This window comes from Takifugu rubripes, chromosome 3 (assembly GCF_901000725.2).
Source record: "Takifugu rubripes chromosome 3, fTakRub1.2, whole genome shotgun sequence".
In the NCBI taxonomy this organism is placed as follows: domain Eukaryota; kingdom Metazoa; phylum Chordata; class Actinopteri; order Tetraodontiformes; family Tetraodontidae; genus Takifugu; species Takifugu rubripes.
Window position 1 is genome coordinate 13,391,146 of NC_042287.1, and position 17,684 is coordinate 13,408,829.

A 17,684-nucleotide genomic window follows, 5' to 3' on the forward strand; every position below is an offset into this window, starting at 1 on the left:
GTCAAAGCCCTGCCCTCATCCTCACTAACACTATTCAGCATTTGAGAGCCTCTTAGATGAAGTTAGATGCACAGAATAAAAGACTGGCATGAAGCACAATGTGGCGCTTTTTTTGTTTTGTTTTTTTACTTTTTAGCTGAACCTTTTTCCGAGACTGTGTGGAGCCTCGTCGATGGTTTTGTTGATGAACCTGCTTGTGTTTATCCTCAGACGTGTCAGCTCTATTTTCCTGACAGGGGTTAGAGTACCTCGGGGGACCCGAACTGGGACTCTATGGAGATGCTGAGCACATGGTGAGTGCAGAAGCTACTGTTCCGGACTATTAATAACCCGTGTAACTAGACATAAACAGTGTTTAATGAGGAAAACATAACGACTTAATCAAAACTAGAGAATAATGTTGCTACAGTTTACCCACCAATTGCAACCTCGTGCCTTCGTTACCTTTGCATTATTTAAAAAAAAAAAGAAAATACGTCAATTGTAAGGTCTGAAATGATAACAATACAGAATATCTCCACAGTGATGCACAGTGCCGACATGTCCAGATGATGGTGCCCTGTAGTGAACAATTTAAACCATTTTTTTAGTCCACACCGGTAGTGGGCGTCGCTTTGCAAAACATACGGATCGAATGTACTTTGGAAAATCTACACGAAAGGAACTCATTTCCAGGTTGACGTAGTAGAAATAAATGGGGCTATTGGTGACCCTGAACGCAGCATATGCAACCATGTGATCACGCAGCCAGCTTTTAACATGTAAACAAATGATTTATTTATTTATTTAAATAAAAACATTTTAGGTAGGAGGGCCATAATTTGTGACTGCGCACTGACGGCGGTGCCTCGCAACGCTTGTTATGAGTGCCAGGTCCTGTTTCAGTCGGTGGCGTCAGGCGGACACACGACACCGAGCCGAACCTTTTCACCTTCTCCTGAAACAGCTTCACTTTTCCAGGGCCGATGGGCGTTTTAATTTGAAAGCGCCTCACGGGACTTCAGGAATACCTCCCCACCACCGCCGCCGCCGCCACCACCGCCGCCGTGAGACTTTGAGGGGCGGACGGATTTTTCCGCTTTTACCAGCTCAAACTTTTCCTCCATTACGTCTAATCAGGCGACTCGTGAAAACATCGCGTATGACCTTCACCCCTTTCTTTGTAGCTACAACTACTTGATACGGGAGGAATAGTGTTGGGATTTTTCCGCCCCTCCGACTTCGACATTTTCCTTTTTCTTTGAATGCGTTGCAAATATGATGATGTCACCGACGCCACTTTTTCCTGAAGTTATGGCGGAGCGCAACTTTTCTAACTTCTCTTGGTAAGCAAACGCAGGCCAGTGGCCCCCCCGACACCGCTAGAATTTGTATTTCACCTCGAAACGGCAACCGCTAAAAAAGATAGGCCTCTCCTGGAGTGAATCGGCATGCGATTTGTAAGGCAAAAGATGGATCCTCGGCGCATAAACCCGTGAAGTTAAAAGGCTATAGTTGGGCTGCGAGGGCCTGCGGCACTTTCCCGGTGATCAGTGCCTCTGCGAGGCCTTGTAAAAACACTGCGAGCGTCCACGGCCGCAGCGAAGCGTACACGTATTGTAGTAGCGGTTGTTTTACTACTCAGCAAGGCGTGCCTGGCTCCGGTTAATGCCGACCTGCTGACAGTAATATCGGCTACATTTGAAGCGTGCCCGCGGAGCCGTGCGTGGAGGTTATCTGGCGTGTGCGGGCGAGCAAGGCTGACCTGTTGGAACAGGAGTCGAGCCGAATGAGTCCAGACTTTGTGTCTGTTGATACCCTTTTCTGGATGGATCGTGGCACTTGTTGTGAACACAGCGCCCGCAGCCTGGTGGGGGACACCCAGGGCACTTTCTCCTCTAGGGCTTTCTTTAAAAAAACAACCCCCAAAATGGTGATAGCTGGAGTTAAACCTCCCTGCGTTAATAAAAGGGTCACCAGAGTATACATGGAAATATAAATATAGGCTGCACTTTTGTACCTGTGCATACTTGTTTTGGGGCTCTACCCAGAAGACTTTGGGCCTCTTATAGTCGTGCATTTGCGTTGCCACACAATATATAATGTTAAAGTGACTCTTAAAGAATAGGACAACATTATTTCATTAAGGATGACGCCCTTAAAGAACACTTTCTCTTTAAGTTTCCCTTCCACTTTTCAATACTTGCAACTAACATACTGACACAACCTTAAAGTGGCCCTAATCGTTCCATCACCAAAGAGGATTAGTTGTACTTTGAGATTAAAGATTAGTCCGCACAATTTCTCGACCACGTATCTTGGACTGTTTCGTAGAACTCGGAAGCCTCTCGCCTGCAGCTGTGGCGACTCAAGGATGTGTTAGACGTGTAGCATTTGGACTTGATGTTGGCTCATGTGAGGCTTCTCCCGTGTCCCCCAGACCGTTACGAGCACAAGGGTTCACAAATGGAGCACCTGCAAGGAGCCTGGAAGACCCTGAGCAATGGCTTTGGAATGAAGGAGACTGAGTTTGACAGCCCGTGCCTTTCCCCGACCATGGTCCAGGGCTATCCCTGCCAGCGCCGCTCCTCAGATGACAGCAAAATGCCAGACTCCAAGACGAGCAGCACGATCCGCGTCTACCTCCCGAATCAGCAGCGCACCGTGGTGAGTGGCTTTGGATTGTGAGATGTGCAGAAACAAAAGTCCCGAGGGGAATTAAGGACGTGTTTGTCCACCAGGTCAACGTGCGACCAGGCATGACTCTGCACAGCTGCCTGATCAAAGCGTTAAAGGTGCGAGGTCTGCAGCCTCAGTGCTGTGCCGTTTTCAGGCTGCATCCGGGACAGAGTAGGTGAGCCTCACGCTGCCGCCAGACCAAAACCACAAGAGTCAGATCAGAGGTTTCACACGGCGCCTCGGTTATTTTGTAGGCTTTTCTCTCTTTGTAAATCTTTGGCTCCATTTCTCTACCAGTAAGAAATTACGGATGGACTGGAACACCGATTCCACGTCCCTCATTGGCCAAGAGCTGCTGGTGGAGGTCTTGGATCACGTCCCGCTGACGACGCATAACTTTGTGAGTATCGAATGCCTTTGAAACTATTCCGCGCCCTTAAAACGTGGCTCAAAGTGACAATCAAACAATTTCTTTACGCTTTCAGGTTCGGAAAACATACCTGAAGCTAGCCTTCTGTGATATATGTCAGAAGTTTCTTCTGAATGGATTCCGTTGCCAAACGTGCGGCTACAAGTTTCACGAGCACTGCAGCACCAAAGTGCCCACGATGTGCGTGGACTGGAGCAACATCAGGCAACTCCTGTAAGTCCGTGTTCGTGCTTGCGCATCAGAAACTGACCCTCTCGCCTGCCTCTCGGAGCGGAATGTGCACGCAGACAGAACGAGGTCATTAAAGCATCGGCACCAGGGCTGCGAATCGAGCCGTGCACGACGATCCGTTTTTAAGCAACCGCCATTGACACGGTTGCCTGTCTGTTGTCAGGTTGTTCCCGTCGCCCGGAGACGGCGGCGGCCCGTCCCTGCCCCCGCTGACCTCCCGAAGAATGAGAGAATCCTTAACGCGGTTTCCAAGGTAGGACAGAGATTTCATATCAACGTGTTCCTGGAGTTTAATGGTTCAGTCTTGGATGGCAGCAGTTCCTAATGCGTATCTATTATTTAAAGCCTGGACGTTGCCTCCATTGATGGTCCGCTCTATCGGAGAGCTAATGGAGACGACGTGCAAAGAGCAGGCTCTGGTTTGTGAGCTTCTGCAGAGCAAGATTGAGATGTTTGTGCGTGCAGATAAGATGTCGGCCTCATGTCACCATGACTGCTGACATCTCCTGTTTGGCCGTGGCACATTTGTGGCGATTGAAACTAGATTAGAACCTTGTTGGGTGGGTTTTTACTGATGTTCTCAGCTTTGTGGGAGCTTACCAGGGCAGGTGGTGACGTAACGGGGGAGGTGAAAAGAGGCTGTTGTTTCTGGAGCATTTCTGTGGTTAAAAAAAACACGCTGAGCTGCCAAATTGGGTATTTAGGCTGTGCTGTGCACTTTCAGATGCTGTTTTGGAACAAAGTTTTGTTTTTACCACAGGCAGATTGGGCTGAATGTAACAGATTATGGATGTATTGTTAAAACTAAAGTCAGCCTGATGCTCAGATATTTTTAATGTTTGGAAGTCTGTTGCTTTTCATTTAGACCAGTGGTGGCAACTCGGCAGTGGCTTTGGGGCAAATATCTCCAAAAGGTTAAGAGTGAAGGTCACGGCCAAATTCCCGACTTCCCAGCAGCTTTATTTTGCTTTTTTCCCCCCCACAAATTTCTCACGAGGCTGCAGTTTGCAGACGACGAGCCATAAGCAGGCGGTGAAATGGAACTCGAAATCCTCCCACAGCAGCTCCCGCTATGCCCACTAGTCGCATTTTTTGCGCCTCAAAGCAGATTAGACGGAGTCCAGAAGTCACCATCTCCTCATGATTTCGTGCCTTGCCCCATTCGCAGCTCTGCCCATCGGTATTCCACCCCTCACGCCTTCAACTACAACACGTCCTACCCACCCGCAGGCGGTGGTCTCTCCCAGAGGCAGCGCTCCACCTCCACACCCAACGTCCACATGGTCAGCACCACCCTGCCTGTCGACAGCAGCATGATTGAGGTAATTAACCCTCTGGTCCAATCGGGGCATTACTAAAATATCTGCTGGAGGGAGATACAGCCCTCCCGCATTCATCTCCGACATTCCAACTGTCCCTCACCTCGCTGCTTTTCAACCTCTTATCTAGTCAGGTGATCCACCTGTGGATCTGGTTTAGTGTGACTCCTCTGACAACATACTTTTTTCTTTTCCAAGCATGTCATACTTGAATTCCATCTCCTACTTTTTCCGTTGGAGTTCTTGCTTCATCAGATAAATTAGCTTTGCATGCTTTTGTGTATTTTATTTCCCTACTCCGTCCAATTAAAAGCCTCTTTTCGTCATTCCTTCACCCTTTTCCAACCCTTTTCTTTCCCCTGTTGTGTGGTCACCCTGCTGGGGAGTAGCTAGACTGCCTGAATACCTTCCCCAGCTCCTGGTGCCACAGATTCTGGCTAAAGAGGAAAGTAGGTATTGTGCACTTCTCCCAATCTTTTGTTGAAGCCTCGTCAGAGAGTCCCGAAAAGGTTAGAAAGCAGAACGCGTGTGTGCAGTCCGACAATCATGCATTGCTAACAGAAAGGTGTGTTTTGTCTCTTCAGGATGTGATGCGTGACCATGACTCTGGTAGGTGTTTTCTTTTTGCTTTCAGAGGTCATGAAGTATCTAAATGAATCCTCCACCAGTGGGGTAAATAGTTTGGAGCCCAACCAGAATCTCCCTCTTTTTTTTTGGTTGTATCCTTGAAGCAGGGAGTTCTCCCAACCAGAGCCCCACAGGCTGGTCCCAGTCTCAGTCCAAAGCTCCGGCACCATCCCAGCGAGAGAGGGCCACTTCTTTCAACACTCAGGAGAAAAATAAGATTGTAAGTTCTCTGATTTTCTACATATTAGGAGGATTGTGTGGGTTGGATTTCTGGAAACGAACATCACGGTTGCACTTTTTTCCTGCACGCAGAGGCCTCGGGACAAGCGGGACTCCAGTTATTACTGGGAAATAGAGGCCAGCGAGGTGTACCTGCACTCCCGCATTGGTTCTGGCTCCTTTGGGACAGTGTACAAAGGGAAATGGCATGGTAGGAATGCGTTTCAGACGGGGCCGGGCCCTCCGGAGGAGCAACTCGCAGCGCTTTCACGCTTTCACGTTGCACTTAGCCGACACGTGCGGGTCAAAAGTAACCGGGGGGGGTGGTTGCAGGTGACGTCGCGGTGAAGATTCTAAAGGTGACCAACCCCACGCCAGAGCAGTTCCAGGCATTCAGGAACGAAGTGGCGGTCTTGAGGTGAGCGCCGACGTAGACCAGCGTTTTTCTTCCTGTTTCGTTGATTCCCGTTTAGCTCCAAACTCATCCTTCTATTTATTCTATCTTAATTTCCTCTCCCCGTTTGAACCTTTCGCCGCAGAAAAACGCGACATGTCAACATCCTGTTGTTCATGGGCTACATGACGAAGGATAACCTGGCCATCGTGACCCAGTGGTGCGAGGGCAGCAGCCTCTACAAACACATTCACGTCCTGGAGACCAACTTCAAGATAATCCAGCTCATAGATATCGCCAGGCAGACGGCTCAGGGCATGGAGTGAGTCCGCCAGGAGAGGACTCCGATCAGAACCGATCAACCTAAAGCAACAGGGATGTCACCTCTCTCTTTCTGCTCCTTTCCAGCTACCTGCACGCGAAGAACATCATTCATCGCGACATGAAGTCCAACAGTATCCTTTCCACTCTGCTGTCCTGTTGGAATCAAAGAAAAATTTGACAATAAATTCCAACTTCTAGTAGGTGGTTCCTTGACAGCCGTGAAGACATCTTCTTGCATGAAGGTCTGACGGTGAAGATCGGGGACTTTGGCCTGGCCACGGTGAAGAGCCGATGGAGCGGCTCCAATCAGGTGGAGCAGCCTTCCGGGTCCATTCTTTGGATGGTCAGCGACAGATCCAACGAGATCAAAACAACCTCCCAAGTACAAATAAAACAGTGATTTTATTTTCCCCCCCTGAAGTCTCCCGAGGTCATCCGGATGCAGGACAACAACCCTTACAGTTTCCAGTCCGACGTCTACTCTTATGGAATAGTCCTGTTTGAGCTGATGACGGGCGAGCTGCCGTACTCCCAGACTGGAAACAGAGATCAGGTAAGAGATACAGCTCATGCTGAGACTCTGGGGGGGGGGGGGGACAGCAGCCAAACACTTGCTCTGGGTCTCAGTCCAGTTTATTTCTGAACCGCGTTCAGTTATCGTACGCGGAGGAGGCAGGCTCAGCGGCCCGATGGAGACACGATATCGCATCGCTGTGTTTACATTGGACCGGCGGTCCAACGTGCGTCTCGGAGGTGGAGCAGTTTAGCGAGCCGCGTTGCGTAACAGAGGAATAAAGTTCTCACCACTCTAAAAGGGTGAAGGGGTTCGTGGAGCCGAGACCCACCGTGGAACAGGGACAGGCTTCCTGGAGCCACTGGCCTAATTTTAGAAGCTGTAACACAATCCTGTTTGTGTGTGAGAATCAGAGTGTGCTGGTATGTAGGCGTGCGTCTGTGTTTTGGCTCCGTCCTCCCACCGACACGGAAGACCTGATCTGGGTCCCGTTGGTGTAGTGGAGCAGGGAGGCCGTTGTCCCCGAGGTTGGGGAGCGTTTAGAGGGCACTTGCTGGGTCACGATTGACGGACATCTGAACTTTGAACCACGATCTGCGCCTCCTTTCAGATCATCTACATGGTGGGGAGGGGCTATTTGTCCCCCGACCTCAGCAAGCTCTACAAGAACTGCCCCAAAGCCATGAAAAGGCTGGTGGCCGACTGCATCAAGAAGTCCAAGGATGAGAGGCCGCTCTTCCCGCAGGTGAGCTGTTGTCCCGCTGATAGAATCCCAGCTTAATTCTCCCTGTAACTCGTGTTTGTTTAAAAAAAAAAAAATCCCATTTCCGTAGATCTTGTCCTCCATCGAGCTTCTCCAGCACGCTCTGCCCAAGATCAACCGCAGTGCCTCAGAACCGTCCCTGCACAGAGCCTCCCACACCGAGGACATCAACGCTTGCACCCTGACCTCCACCAGACTGCCTGTTTTCTAGAACCCCCCCCACCCCTATACCTTAAAACACGCTCAATGTGCCTCGTTCTGTCTGTACAGTCGCCTATATAGACCTAAACGCATACATGCAATCACATAAACTCCTGCTTATCGATGTACCGCGTAGGGAGGAGCACATCTGGAGGGACGCATCTGGCATTACGACACATTAAAGCGGTGCCTTATTTATAACGTAGAGGCGCCGCCGTAGCAAAGCTTTTGGTTTAAAGTGTACTGTAAATACCATGGCAACGATACATGGACTTTGAAGGATTTCCCTAAAGTGGGATCTGTCTGCTCGCCCGATGAAGAGGACCTTTTAAAGCGATCCCGCACCGTTCGCCTCCTGTTTCTACAACCGAGAGCTTTTAGTTGTACAGACGTGTTTTTATGTTGTTTTTTTTCCATTGTCTTAACTGGTGACAGTAATTTTTTTTTCTTCTTAATTTCAGCTTTTTTGTGGGGGTCACAGATTGTGGCAGAAGGTGAGCGCGTGCGGCGGGGAATCGAATTTGCACATTTTTGCTTATGCGCCTCGGTCTACGCCGCCCTTCGTAGCTGAGGAGTAAACCGTGGCGTAGACTCGTCCTCTCAGCGGTCCTCAAGGTCGTCTTAAATATTTAAAGTGATTTGGAAATGAATTTGTCGAGTCTATTTTCAGCAGGTTAAAAGTTTTATTGTGAACTTGGGAATAAAGTTACATATTCGATATTTTAATAAAATTAAGTTAAATTTCTTTGCCTGAGCCGTCTCTTTGTCGTTGACGCAACATGTCCTGTCCATCAAAGGTCAGCTTCGACACCAAGTCACGCTCCTCTTGTTCCCTGCAGCCAAAGTCCCACACATGTGCAAGACTTAGTGGTGGGGTGCGAAGTTTGCTGTTGCAGTGGGGGGTGGGGGGGGCCCAGACCGCCATGAGCCTCTGGCGGGCTCAGAGGAAGGAGGGAAGGACAGAAGCCCACATGTTATTCCTGTTCCAGGACAGGGACATCTCACACATTTATAGTAAACAGGCCGTTTTGCTGCGAGCTATATTTATGTCGTTTTCTTTGACCCCGGAGTCGTAAAAATATTACAGGGTTGTTTTAACCGTGCAAATCAGGCAATCGCTTATTGACAGTCAGCAGCAGTGGACAAAGACTGCAAACAGTCGCCTGCGCGACTATTTTTAAGCTTATTGTAACGTTTCTTGTTTTGCATTCGGACAAACCAGCACCACCATTCAGGTGGTGGGTGGGACAGCGCCATCTAGCGGCGCGTGGGAAGAGTGCTTCGGGTACAGAAGAGTGGTTTAATACATTTTGCAACGTGTGTATTGTAATTATAAAAATAATTTAAAAAAATTGCAGGAACTACAATATAATTTTATACTTATCTACTTACTTTTGACATGACATTTATTCTTTTATTCTCTATTTTTTTATACGTGTCCATTCAACCCTGTTATTTTAATCTAAACATTCTTGAATGATTTCCCAAACTCGGGAGGGTTTATTGTCCTGTAAATACTTTGGATTATTTGATCCATGTGAGCAACCATTGAGCAACAAATGGAAACTATATTGACTGCAACTGTTAAATGTTTGGGAGACATTTTGATAGTTGTCCTCCGATTCCTGAATTCTCAGCCTTCGTTTTCACAAGAGTTCAACCATTTACTGGTTTCTCACCGCTGCTTCTTATTATTTTGGCTCAAGTGGGCTCCTTGTGTTACTATGGTAACGTGTCTGCTCGGAGGCTTCTTGTGGAAGACCACCAGATGGCAACAGGCGCGTCCCCTGCTGGATAATTATCCATAAATGGAGTATTATGCCGACTTTTGTTGGTTTTATAAACCCAGTAATCACTGAGATATGTGAGTGGGTGATTTATCAAAAAAAAATGTTTAAAGATTAGATTGCAGAGACTTGGAAATGCTCCACAAGTCTTTAATTCTAATCAATTATGATCGTGGTTGATGCCGCCGCTTTAGTAGGAAATCATAAATCGTCTCATTAAATCATAAGACTGGGTTAATCTTAATGACTTTAGTCGGATTAAAGACGAGCCCTCAGACCCAAACACATATTGCAAATGAAGCTTTATTGCCAGTGACAGAGAGAAATATCCAGAAAGGAATTTTAACCACCACATATTGAATTCCCATCTTGATTTAAACAGTCCGACAGCGGCTTTGGAGGGTACAGAAAGAGAGCAGGTCAGCGGGGCTCCGGCTGGCTCCAGTCCTGCAGGTCGGAGGAGGAGGAGTTCTCCTTCAAAGCGCACATGAGATATCCTGACACGGTGGCTGACCTGCGCGCCCCTCTCCTGGAAATCAGTGTCATGGCATATTTCCTATTAAACAGAACGAAACATTCAGAAAGCCTCAGGCATGGCTTCTCTACGAGGATACACTCACAGACACGATGGCACTTAAATAACGACACACAGCTCGCCGGAGATATTTTTGCACTAGAACAGGAAAGAAACCGGGGGAGAAGGTGGTCGAGACCCCCCCCGCTGTGGGTGAGCCAGGAGCCGGGAACACAGATTTATATTGCACTTTGCATCGGCTCACAAGACGCACAGACACCATGCAGAACCACGCCGAGCCGCGGTGCACTTGTTGCCATAGCAACACCACCACCACCACCACCACCGGGGGCCAGTATTCGGCGTGGAGGGATTCTATATGTCTGGAATGTGGGAAGAAGATGCGCAATTTCAACAACTGCAGGCGAGGAGAGAACCGTAGGAGTGCTGCGTTTGGAAGGTTGCGCCCCATCTCACGAAAGAAAAATCCCGTTTCTTTGGTTCAAAATGATACAACTACACGCAGGTTGTGGGCGAACACCTGCACGACACCTTCAAATAATAAAAACCTCTTTATATTTCTGAGCGCATATGTTCATCTGTACCTCTAGATAATCTCTTTTCTAGTGATTTCATAGACTTTGCTTTAATAAAAGGCCACACTGTATGTGTTTCTTCTGGAGGCGATATACTATATATGCAGCTGATATGCGTGTATCCTGTAAAAGTTTATGCTTCTTTTTATGACATTCACAATGCAGGAGTCACAGGAATCACAGGAAACAGCGGTGGCGCGTCCCCTTCACGTCCCAGACGCATCCGACATTAATAACCTGCATTCGGTTCCATCATGCAAAATAAAAAATAAATATCTATTAGTATAAGTAGGAAAATAAACACCACTACAGCCACACACACTTGGTACTGTATACAGATATACACAAACCTCAAAGTGCACAATGGTCCACGGTTTCAACGATATCTAAACTTCAAATTAGAAAAACGGGGAGAGGCCGAACAGCACAGAGCAGCACTGAACTCAGTGTAGGCACAATCTGCTTTACGTGGTCGGGGCCCCCCCATCCCCCCCAGGAAAGAAACTAAACACACGGCTACTGGAACAGAGGAGACTCGCACGAGCACATCGACGGACCGACGGGCAGACATTTGGACACTGCATAGAGTTAAAAACACAGTCCAGGCAGGAGAACCAGGCTCACTTCAGCTGATTCTGGCTGTCAACAATGCCCCACACACACACACACACACACACACACACACACACACACACACACACAGCTGCGCTCGCATTCAGCAAAGGTGTCAGCAGACTGTCTCCAGAGCGGGTCGCTCAGTTGGCCTGGACCTGCTTCGGACCCACGGCGACGCCGTTACAGTCGAGGATGTACTGCAGGCAGCCTTGGGGGGGGCGCCCGACGCCGTCCTTGGTGGTCTCCGGGGGGCCGTCTCCCTTCTGGACAGCTCCCTGCCACAACAGGGAAACAGTTTCTGTGCTCGGATGCGACGGCGCTGCTGTCAGGGGCGGCCCGGGCGGCGTTGGCCTACCTGAGAGGGCTGCATGGTGGTGGGCTTCTGTGGGGCGTTCGCTTCCCTCTCTGCCAGCTGGTTCATTTCTGCCAGCACCAGGTCGGCGATGAGCTGCCTGTCCTGGGCCTGGTGCTCCCCCACCAGGGGCATGGGGGAGCCCACCACCTGCACGGGGTCATGGCGGTCAGAGCAGAGGCGGAGGGCGGCGCCCGATGCGAGCGATTCAGCTCACCTCTGTGATGTAATCTCTGCCGTCCTTGCCGTGGATGGCTTTGACCGCGCAGATGTGCAGACCCCCGAACATCTCCGAGCAGGTGTCCACCCACAGCTTGTACCTGAGACAAAGCACCACCGTCACGCGAGGAGGGGGGGTCAAGTGACCCCACGTACCTCCCGGGAGGGGGAACGCTCACCTGTCAGTCATGGCCACCTGCTCCAGCATGGCAGAGCCGGTGTTGGACTTCCAGTTACCAGATATGGAAGTTCTCCTGCAACGGGTCAAACACACATTTGCTCTTCGGTCTCAGTGGATCTGGGTACCTTTACAGAACCTGTCTTTGTGCGCACATGTAGGCCTTGTAGTCGGTGCCGATCTTCTGGATTCTGATGTCGTACTTGGAGTCCACGAGGGGCTCGGTGGTGGTGTAGGTCTGGGTCAGAGCCACCACGCTGGCGATGTCCTGGAACTTCATGTGGTTGTCCACCTTCACCTGGACACACAGGAGAAACTGTGTGCGCACAAACCTGGCACAAGAGGACGGTGAAGGTGGACCGTTTTCGTACCTTTCCGATGCCGGAGTGGGCGTGTCCAATCTTCACGACCACAGGAAATGACGGCATGCTCGCCTAACGTCAGAGAAGAGGGTTTGTTTCCTTTCCAGTTCTTGATGAATCACCTTAAAATGTCCTGGAATCTCACCATTTCCTTGTAGTTGGGGTAGAAGGTCTGCTCGATCAGAGGGAACTTCTCGCCGCCGAGCTTCCTGTGGGTGTTGATGAGTTGAGCAAACTGAAATGGTGAAAAGAGAAGCGGTGTAAAGTTTGCACTGTTGGAAGGGCAGATCGCCGTCGTGGCCGCTCCTACCGCCCACGGCTTGTCGCACATGTTGTAAATGGATGCGAGGGAGTTGATGCTCGGGACGCCGCCGTACTGCAGCCCGATGATCAGGTTCCGGAAGTCCTCGTTCTGGGTCATGCTGAAGGCGTGCTGGCGGATGAGCACAAAGTCTGGTTTGAACGACCTGGAGGGTGAAATCAGGCAAGAGTGAGGAAGAAGGAGGCCTCAGCATCCGCATAGATCAGGTTTGCTGGGATGTAAATAAAGAAAGAGGCTTTTAGCTTAAGTCAGGAACAAAAAGAATCAATTGTGAGCAGTTCTTCAGAAAGGACAGAATTCTCTTTCTCCAAGTGCGCGTCTCACCTCATAATCTTGGTCCCGTTCCTGAAAACTTGCATGCTGACGTTGCAGGAGCCGTTAGCTTGCGCCGTGACGTTGAGCTCGCTGAACTCGGCCTGTTTGAAGTTGGAGAAGAAACAGGGGTTGAGGGTTCTCACACTCCCCCCCCCCCCCCCCCGTTTGAATTGAGCTCCTCCGATGGAGGTAAACAAACCTGCTCCACTTTCACGTCATAATCCCCAAACACTTTCTTCCCTCTGAACAACTTTGCCCTGGTTAGAGGAGACACAGCAGGTTTCAGTCAATTAGCACGTGCTACAAGGAGATTAGCATTCAAGATTAGCCACGGTGCCACAACTGGCGGCGGGGGGTGTAAATCTGTGACTCAGCACCAACAAAATGACATCTCTGCAGTTTCTCGCATTGAACGTCAGCAGTTCTTTGGCAACAGACGTCGAAATTCCATCAAAAGATGGAAAAGTAGGAGGTTTCGTTGTGGTGTTTGCGGCCTCACTCAGAGATCCCCTGGAGCGGACAGATGGTTGTGCTGTTCAATATTATAAAGACACATTCAAACATCCCCCCTGCAATATGATTATGCTGATATATCACGTTGACTGGACGTCGGCTCGTCTCCGCGGCGCCCTGCCGGCACGTCCTCCTGCACATCCTGTCTGCTTCACCAGGGGGTGCTGCTGAATAATTCATCCCCTGTCTAATTAGGGCGCTGGGGTTTATTTGGGAGGGAAAACAAGCATTAAATTATGAACGGCTGCACGATGACGGTGAGAACAAAGGCCCACGAACACCAGACTACCGAAACGTGGAGCAGCCAAGAGACGGGACGCTGGAGCGGAGCTGATGGTTTTGGCGGTTACGTCAGGGCTCCGATGGAGGCCCTTGGACCGCCCTTGCCCCGGGGCATTGTCGTGACGCATTAGCAGTAAGTCGGCTATTACTAGACGGCCATTAAAGCTGGACGCACCCGTGGGCAGCGAGCCTGGCGGAGGATCTCTGCCATCACTCGCCGGTGCAGATTTGACCCGAGACTCATCTGCAGTCTAAAAGGTTCAAAGAAGTGAGTGAGACTTTAAAAGGGATCATATCCACCAGAATCTTCCGAAGGAATGAGGGAAATGAACCCTGGCAACTGTTGCTAACACACACAACCTGGGGGGTGGGGCGGTCTCTCTGCCACCCACCTGAAATTATACTTCCATCAAGTCCAGATCAGGACCCACCAGATTCAATTGAGATCTAGATCTGGATCACTTCGTCCAGGAAGGGGGGGTCACCGTACCAGATTTAGCTGCTGCTAACAGACGTTAATAACACGTTTTCCTCCATCTTTGGAGACAGAGATGGAGGAAACAAGTTTAAACTGGTGGCATCTAACACAGCACACCACCATCACCATCCTCATCCTCACGCTCATCCTCATCACCATCCTCATCATCATGCTCGTCCTCATCACCATCCTCATCCTCATGCTCGTCCTCATCACCATCCTCATCCTGACCCTCATTCTCACGCTCGTCCTCATCACCATCCTCATCCTCATGCTCGTCCTCATCACCATCCTCATCACCATCTTCGTCCTCATCACCATCCTCGTCTTCATCACCATCCTCATCACCATCCTCGTCCTCATCACCATCCTCGTCCTCATGCTCATCCTCATCACCATCTTCGTCCTCATCACCATCCTCGTCTTCATCACCATCCTCATCACCATCCTCGTCCTCATCACCATCCTCGTCCTCATGCTCATCCTCATCACCATCTTCGTCCTCATCACCATCCTCGTCCTCATCACCATCCTCATCACCATCTTCGTCCTCATCACCATCCTCTTCCTCATCACCATCCTCATCACCATCCTCGTCCTCATCACCATCCTCATCACCATCCTCGTCCTCATCACCATCCTCTTCCTCATCACCATCCTCATCACCATCCTCGTCCTCATCACCATCCTCTTCCTCATCACCATCCTCGTCCTCATCACCATCCTCGTCCTCATCACCATCCTCTTCCTCATCACCATCCTCGTCCTCATCACCATCCTCGTCCTCTTCCTCATCACCATCCTCGTCCTCTTCCTCATCACCATCCTCGTCCTCATCACCATCCTCATCCTCGTCACCATCCTCGTCCTCATCACCATCCTCATCACCATCCTCGTCCTCATCACCATCCTCATCACCATCCTCGTCCTCATCACCATCCTCGTCCTCATCACCATCCTCGTCCTCGTCACCATCCTCATCCTCGTCACCATCCTCATCACCATCCTCGTCCTCATCACCATCCTCATCACCATCCTCGTCCTCATCACCATCCTCATCCTCATCACCATCCTCATCACCATCCTCGTCCTAATCACCATCCTCGTCCTCATCACCATCCTCGTCCTCATCACCATCCTCGTCCTCATCACCATCCTCATCATGTTAGGAGAGCAGTCTCACTGAACTGAGCGGCTCAGCACAAAAACATGGAGACGCTTTGTCAACATTGACGTCTCTGGACCCGAACGCTTCCATCCTGGCTGGTTCTCAGCGCTCCGGCGGCGCTCCGGCGGCGCTCCGGCGGCGCAGCAGAGGTTTGGCTGGTGTGCAAACATGTCGGACTCCGTCCTGAAGTGATACTGAGCGGCCATGAAAAATAGATGCAGCACTTAGATGAGAGGAAGCCTTCTGAACGAAGCACTTGAGGCCAACTGGTAGGGGGACGTGCAGAGACCCACATGAGCGGCTCCATCAGACCCTCTGAGGGCAGGAAGAATCCTGGAGGATGGTGTGAGACTGACCTTTTGTTAGTGTTTGAAAGGAAAAAGATCTCTGACGCAGTTCTGCCGCGCTGGGATTTAATCCTCTTTCCTCGGGTAATAAATGTCTGCCGCCATCTCGCTGACAAAGGCCTGATCTTATAAGACGACTGTGCGGGGGTCCTGAAGGACTGTGATCCAGCCGGGTCTTCTGTCCTCCCAGGCATCACTTTCACCAGCGGGAACCCAGGTGAAGGGCCTGGTCCTGCTCAAGGTTTCTTCCTGTTGAAGGGCAGTTTTTATTGCCTCTCTTGCTTGTTGGGGGGGTCAGGATCTGGGATTCTATAAAGCACCACAGACTCCATAGAAGTGATCACTGATTGATGGAGGTCGTTGGCCCGGTGGGACAGAAAACCCGGCTGGATCACGGCCCTCGAGGACCAGGTTTCAACACCCCCGAACACCCGTTTCAACCCCCCTAAATGTATGAAAACAGGAGGCTAAACGGAAACAAGCACGGAAGACTAACTGCTGGTAATTAATCCTCTGTATCGTCAGTCGCTAAACTAAAGTGATGCAGGTTTGAGGAACGGAGGAGAAAATGTCACAAAGACCCAAAACAGGCCGTCAGAAACGTCGGCTCATTTCACCCAGAGGAGCTGTGACAGTAAAAAGGAGCCGCAGTTGATTAACAAGCGATCCGACACCGTTTCCATCACTTCCCCGCGTCTTTATCTGCTTTGCTCGGTCGGTGCGGCGCCTGAACGCCCATCGATCGGTCGGTCGGGCGGTCAGGCGGGTTTTTCTGTCCCGTCTGTGGTAACTGGCCATTAATACGGCCCAGTTTGGGGATGCAAATGGTGGAAGTGGGCGGCTCTAACAGGCGTCCCTGCTGTAAGTGGACAGCAGGAAAAGAGACTGTTTACACCAGGATATCAGAGCAGCCCAGACAACAGCCTGTCCTGCTGATGATGATGATGATGATGATGGTGATGATGGTGTGGTGATGATGGTGTGGTGATGATGATGGTGATGATGGTGTGGTGACTGCAGCGTGCAGTGATGTCTTTTCATTGATGGCTACATCACTCACAGAAGCCGCTAGCATCAATTATTCCATACGGCTGGGCTACAGGTCACATGATCTGCTATCATAAAGAGGGGGGGAAACCCCACTGCTGGGGGGAGGGGGGGGGGGATGTTGCACACAGCATACTAGAGTGGAGAGAACGTGTGCATTTATCCATATGGGGAGATGCTGCAGCTAGGGAACGTGCTGCCGTTCCCGCTGAGAAGACACAAGCTGTGGTTGCCCCTCACTTAGCGACGGTGTTCAAAGGAAACAATGGAGGACCACGGTAACCTTCAAAGGATCAAAGGGAATCATGAAAGAAGCAGATTTTCTCACCATTCCTGCTGCGGTTCATCGACGACCAGCAGAATCTTGAACTTCTTGGGCGTCGTGACCGGATTCTGCTCCACCAGCCCCGCCGAGGCGGCCGTCTGCTTCACCACGTTGGTGATGGAGCTGAAGAACCCGCCCGAGGTGGACTGGGCCGGCTGGGGCTTCCTCTCCAGAGAGGGGGAAGTGGCCGGAGGCGTAGGCCCGGCCGTGGGAGACTTGGCAGGGCCGGCGGCGGGCGGAGGAGGCTGGGCTTGCTCGGGCCTCTGGAGGTCTGTCATGTAGCCGTTCGGCAGGTTGGAGATGAACGTGCTGTCCGAGAGACGCCGGCGCAAATAATTCATGGCTGCGGCTCAGAGGGGGAGCGAGGAGCTAGCGGTGCTGGGCGTGGAGGGGGCTTCTGCAGAAGAGTCGGCGTTCGGAGGGTGCAGCTGACGGCGGCTGAGCTCTCACAGCAAACTCCCAGTTCAGCTGAGCATCCTCAGAGCTCCCCCTCGCCAGCAGTGACGTGGCGCCCCCCCTCCACCAATGCTGATGATGCTCTGCCTCCTTCCTCTGCCTCCCCTACCCCTCCCCCACTCCCCTCC

The 17,684-nt window shown here is 50.8% G+C and overlaps 2 protein-coding genes across 8 annotated transcripts; one reads left to right on the forward strand and one right to left on the reverse strand.

Moving 5' to 3' along the window:
- Positions 1–143: 143 nt before the first annotated feature.
- Positions 144–8,426, forward strand: raf1a (Raf-1 proto-oncogene, serine/threonine kinase a). Of its 7 annotated transcripts, none has more exons than XM_029833080.1 (18): positions 144–293; positions 2,420–2,646; positions 2,721–2,833; positions 2,956–3,058; positions 3,144–3,301; positions 3,483–3,572; positions 4,488–4,641; positions 5,028–5,147; positions 5,223–5,247; positions 5,370–5,485; positions 5,578–5,695; positions 5,818–5,902; positions 6,024–6,200; positions 6,287–6,333; positions 6,427–6,545; positions 6,624–6,755; positions 7,327–7,461; positions 7,550–8,426. In XM_029833080.1, the coding sequence occupies exons 2-18, from the start codon at positions 2,446–2,448 to the stop codon at positions 7,688–7,690; spliced, it is 2,034 nt and encodes a 677-aa protein (XP_029688940.1). In that variant the 5' UTR covers positions 144–293; positions 2,420–2,445; the 3' UTR covers positions 7,691–8,426.
- A 1,325-nt stretch (positions 8,427–9,751) lies between these two features.
- Positions 9,752–17,636, reverse strand: syn2a (synapsin IIa). Its single transcript, XM_029833574.1, has 11 exons — positions 17,104–17,636; positions 13,140–13,197; positions 12,950–13,041; positions 12,614–12,770; positions 12,449–12,538; positions 12,313–12,375; positions 12,097–12,239; positions 11,943–12,017; positions 11,762–11,864; positions 11,548–11,694; positions 9,752–11,467 (listed from the first exon to the last, which is right to left on the reverse strand). Exons 1-11 carry the CDS (start codon positions 17,439–17,441, stop codon positions 11,333–11,335), a joined length of 1,401 nt encoding a protein of 466 aa, XP_029689434.1. The 5' UTR covers positions 17,442–17,636; the 3' UTR covers positions 9,752–11,332.
- Between the last annotated feature and the right edge of the window lie 48 nt (positions 17,637–17,684).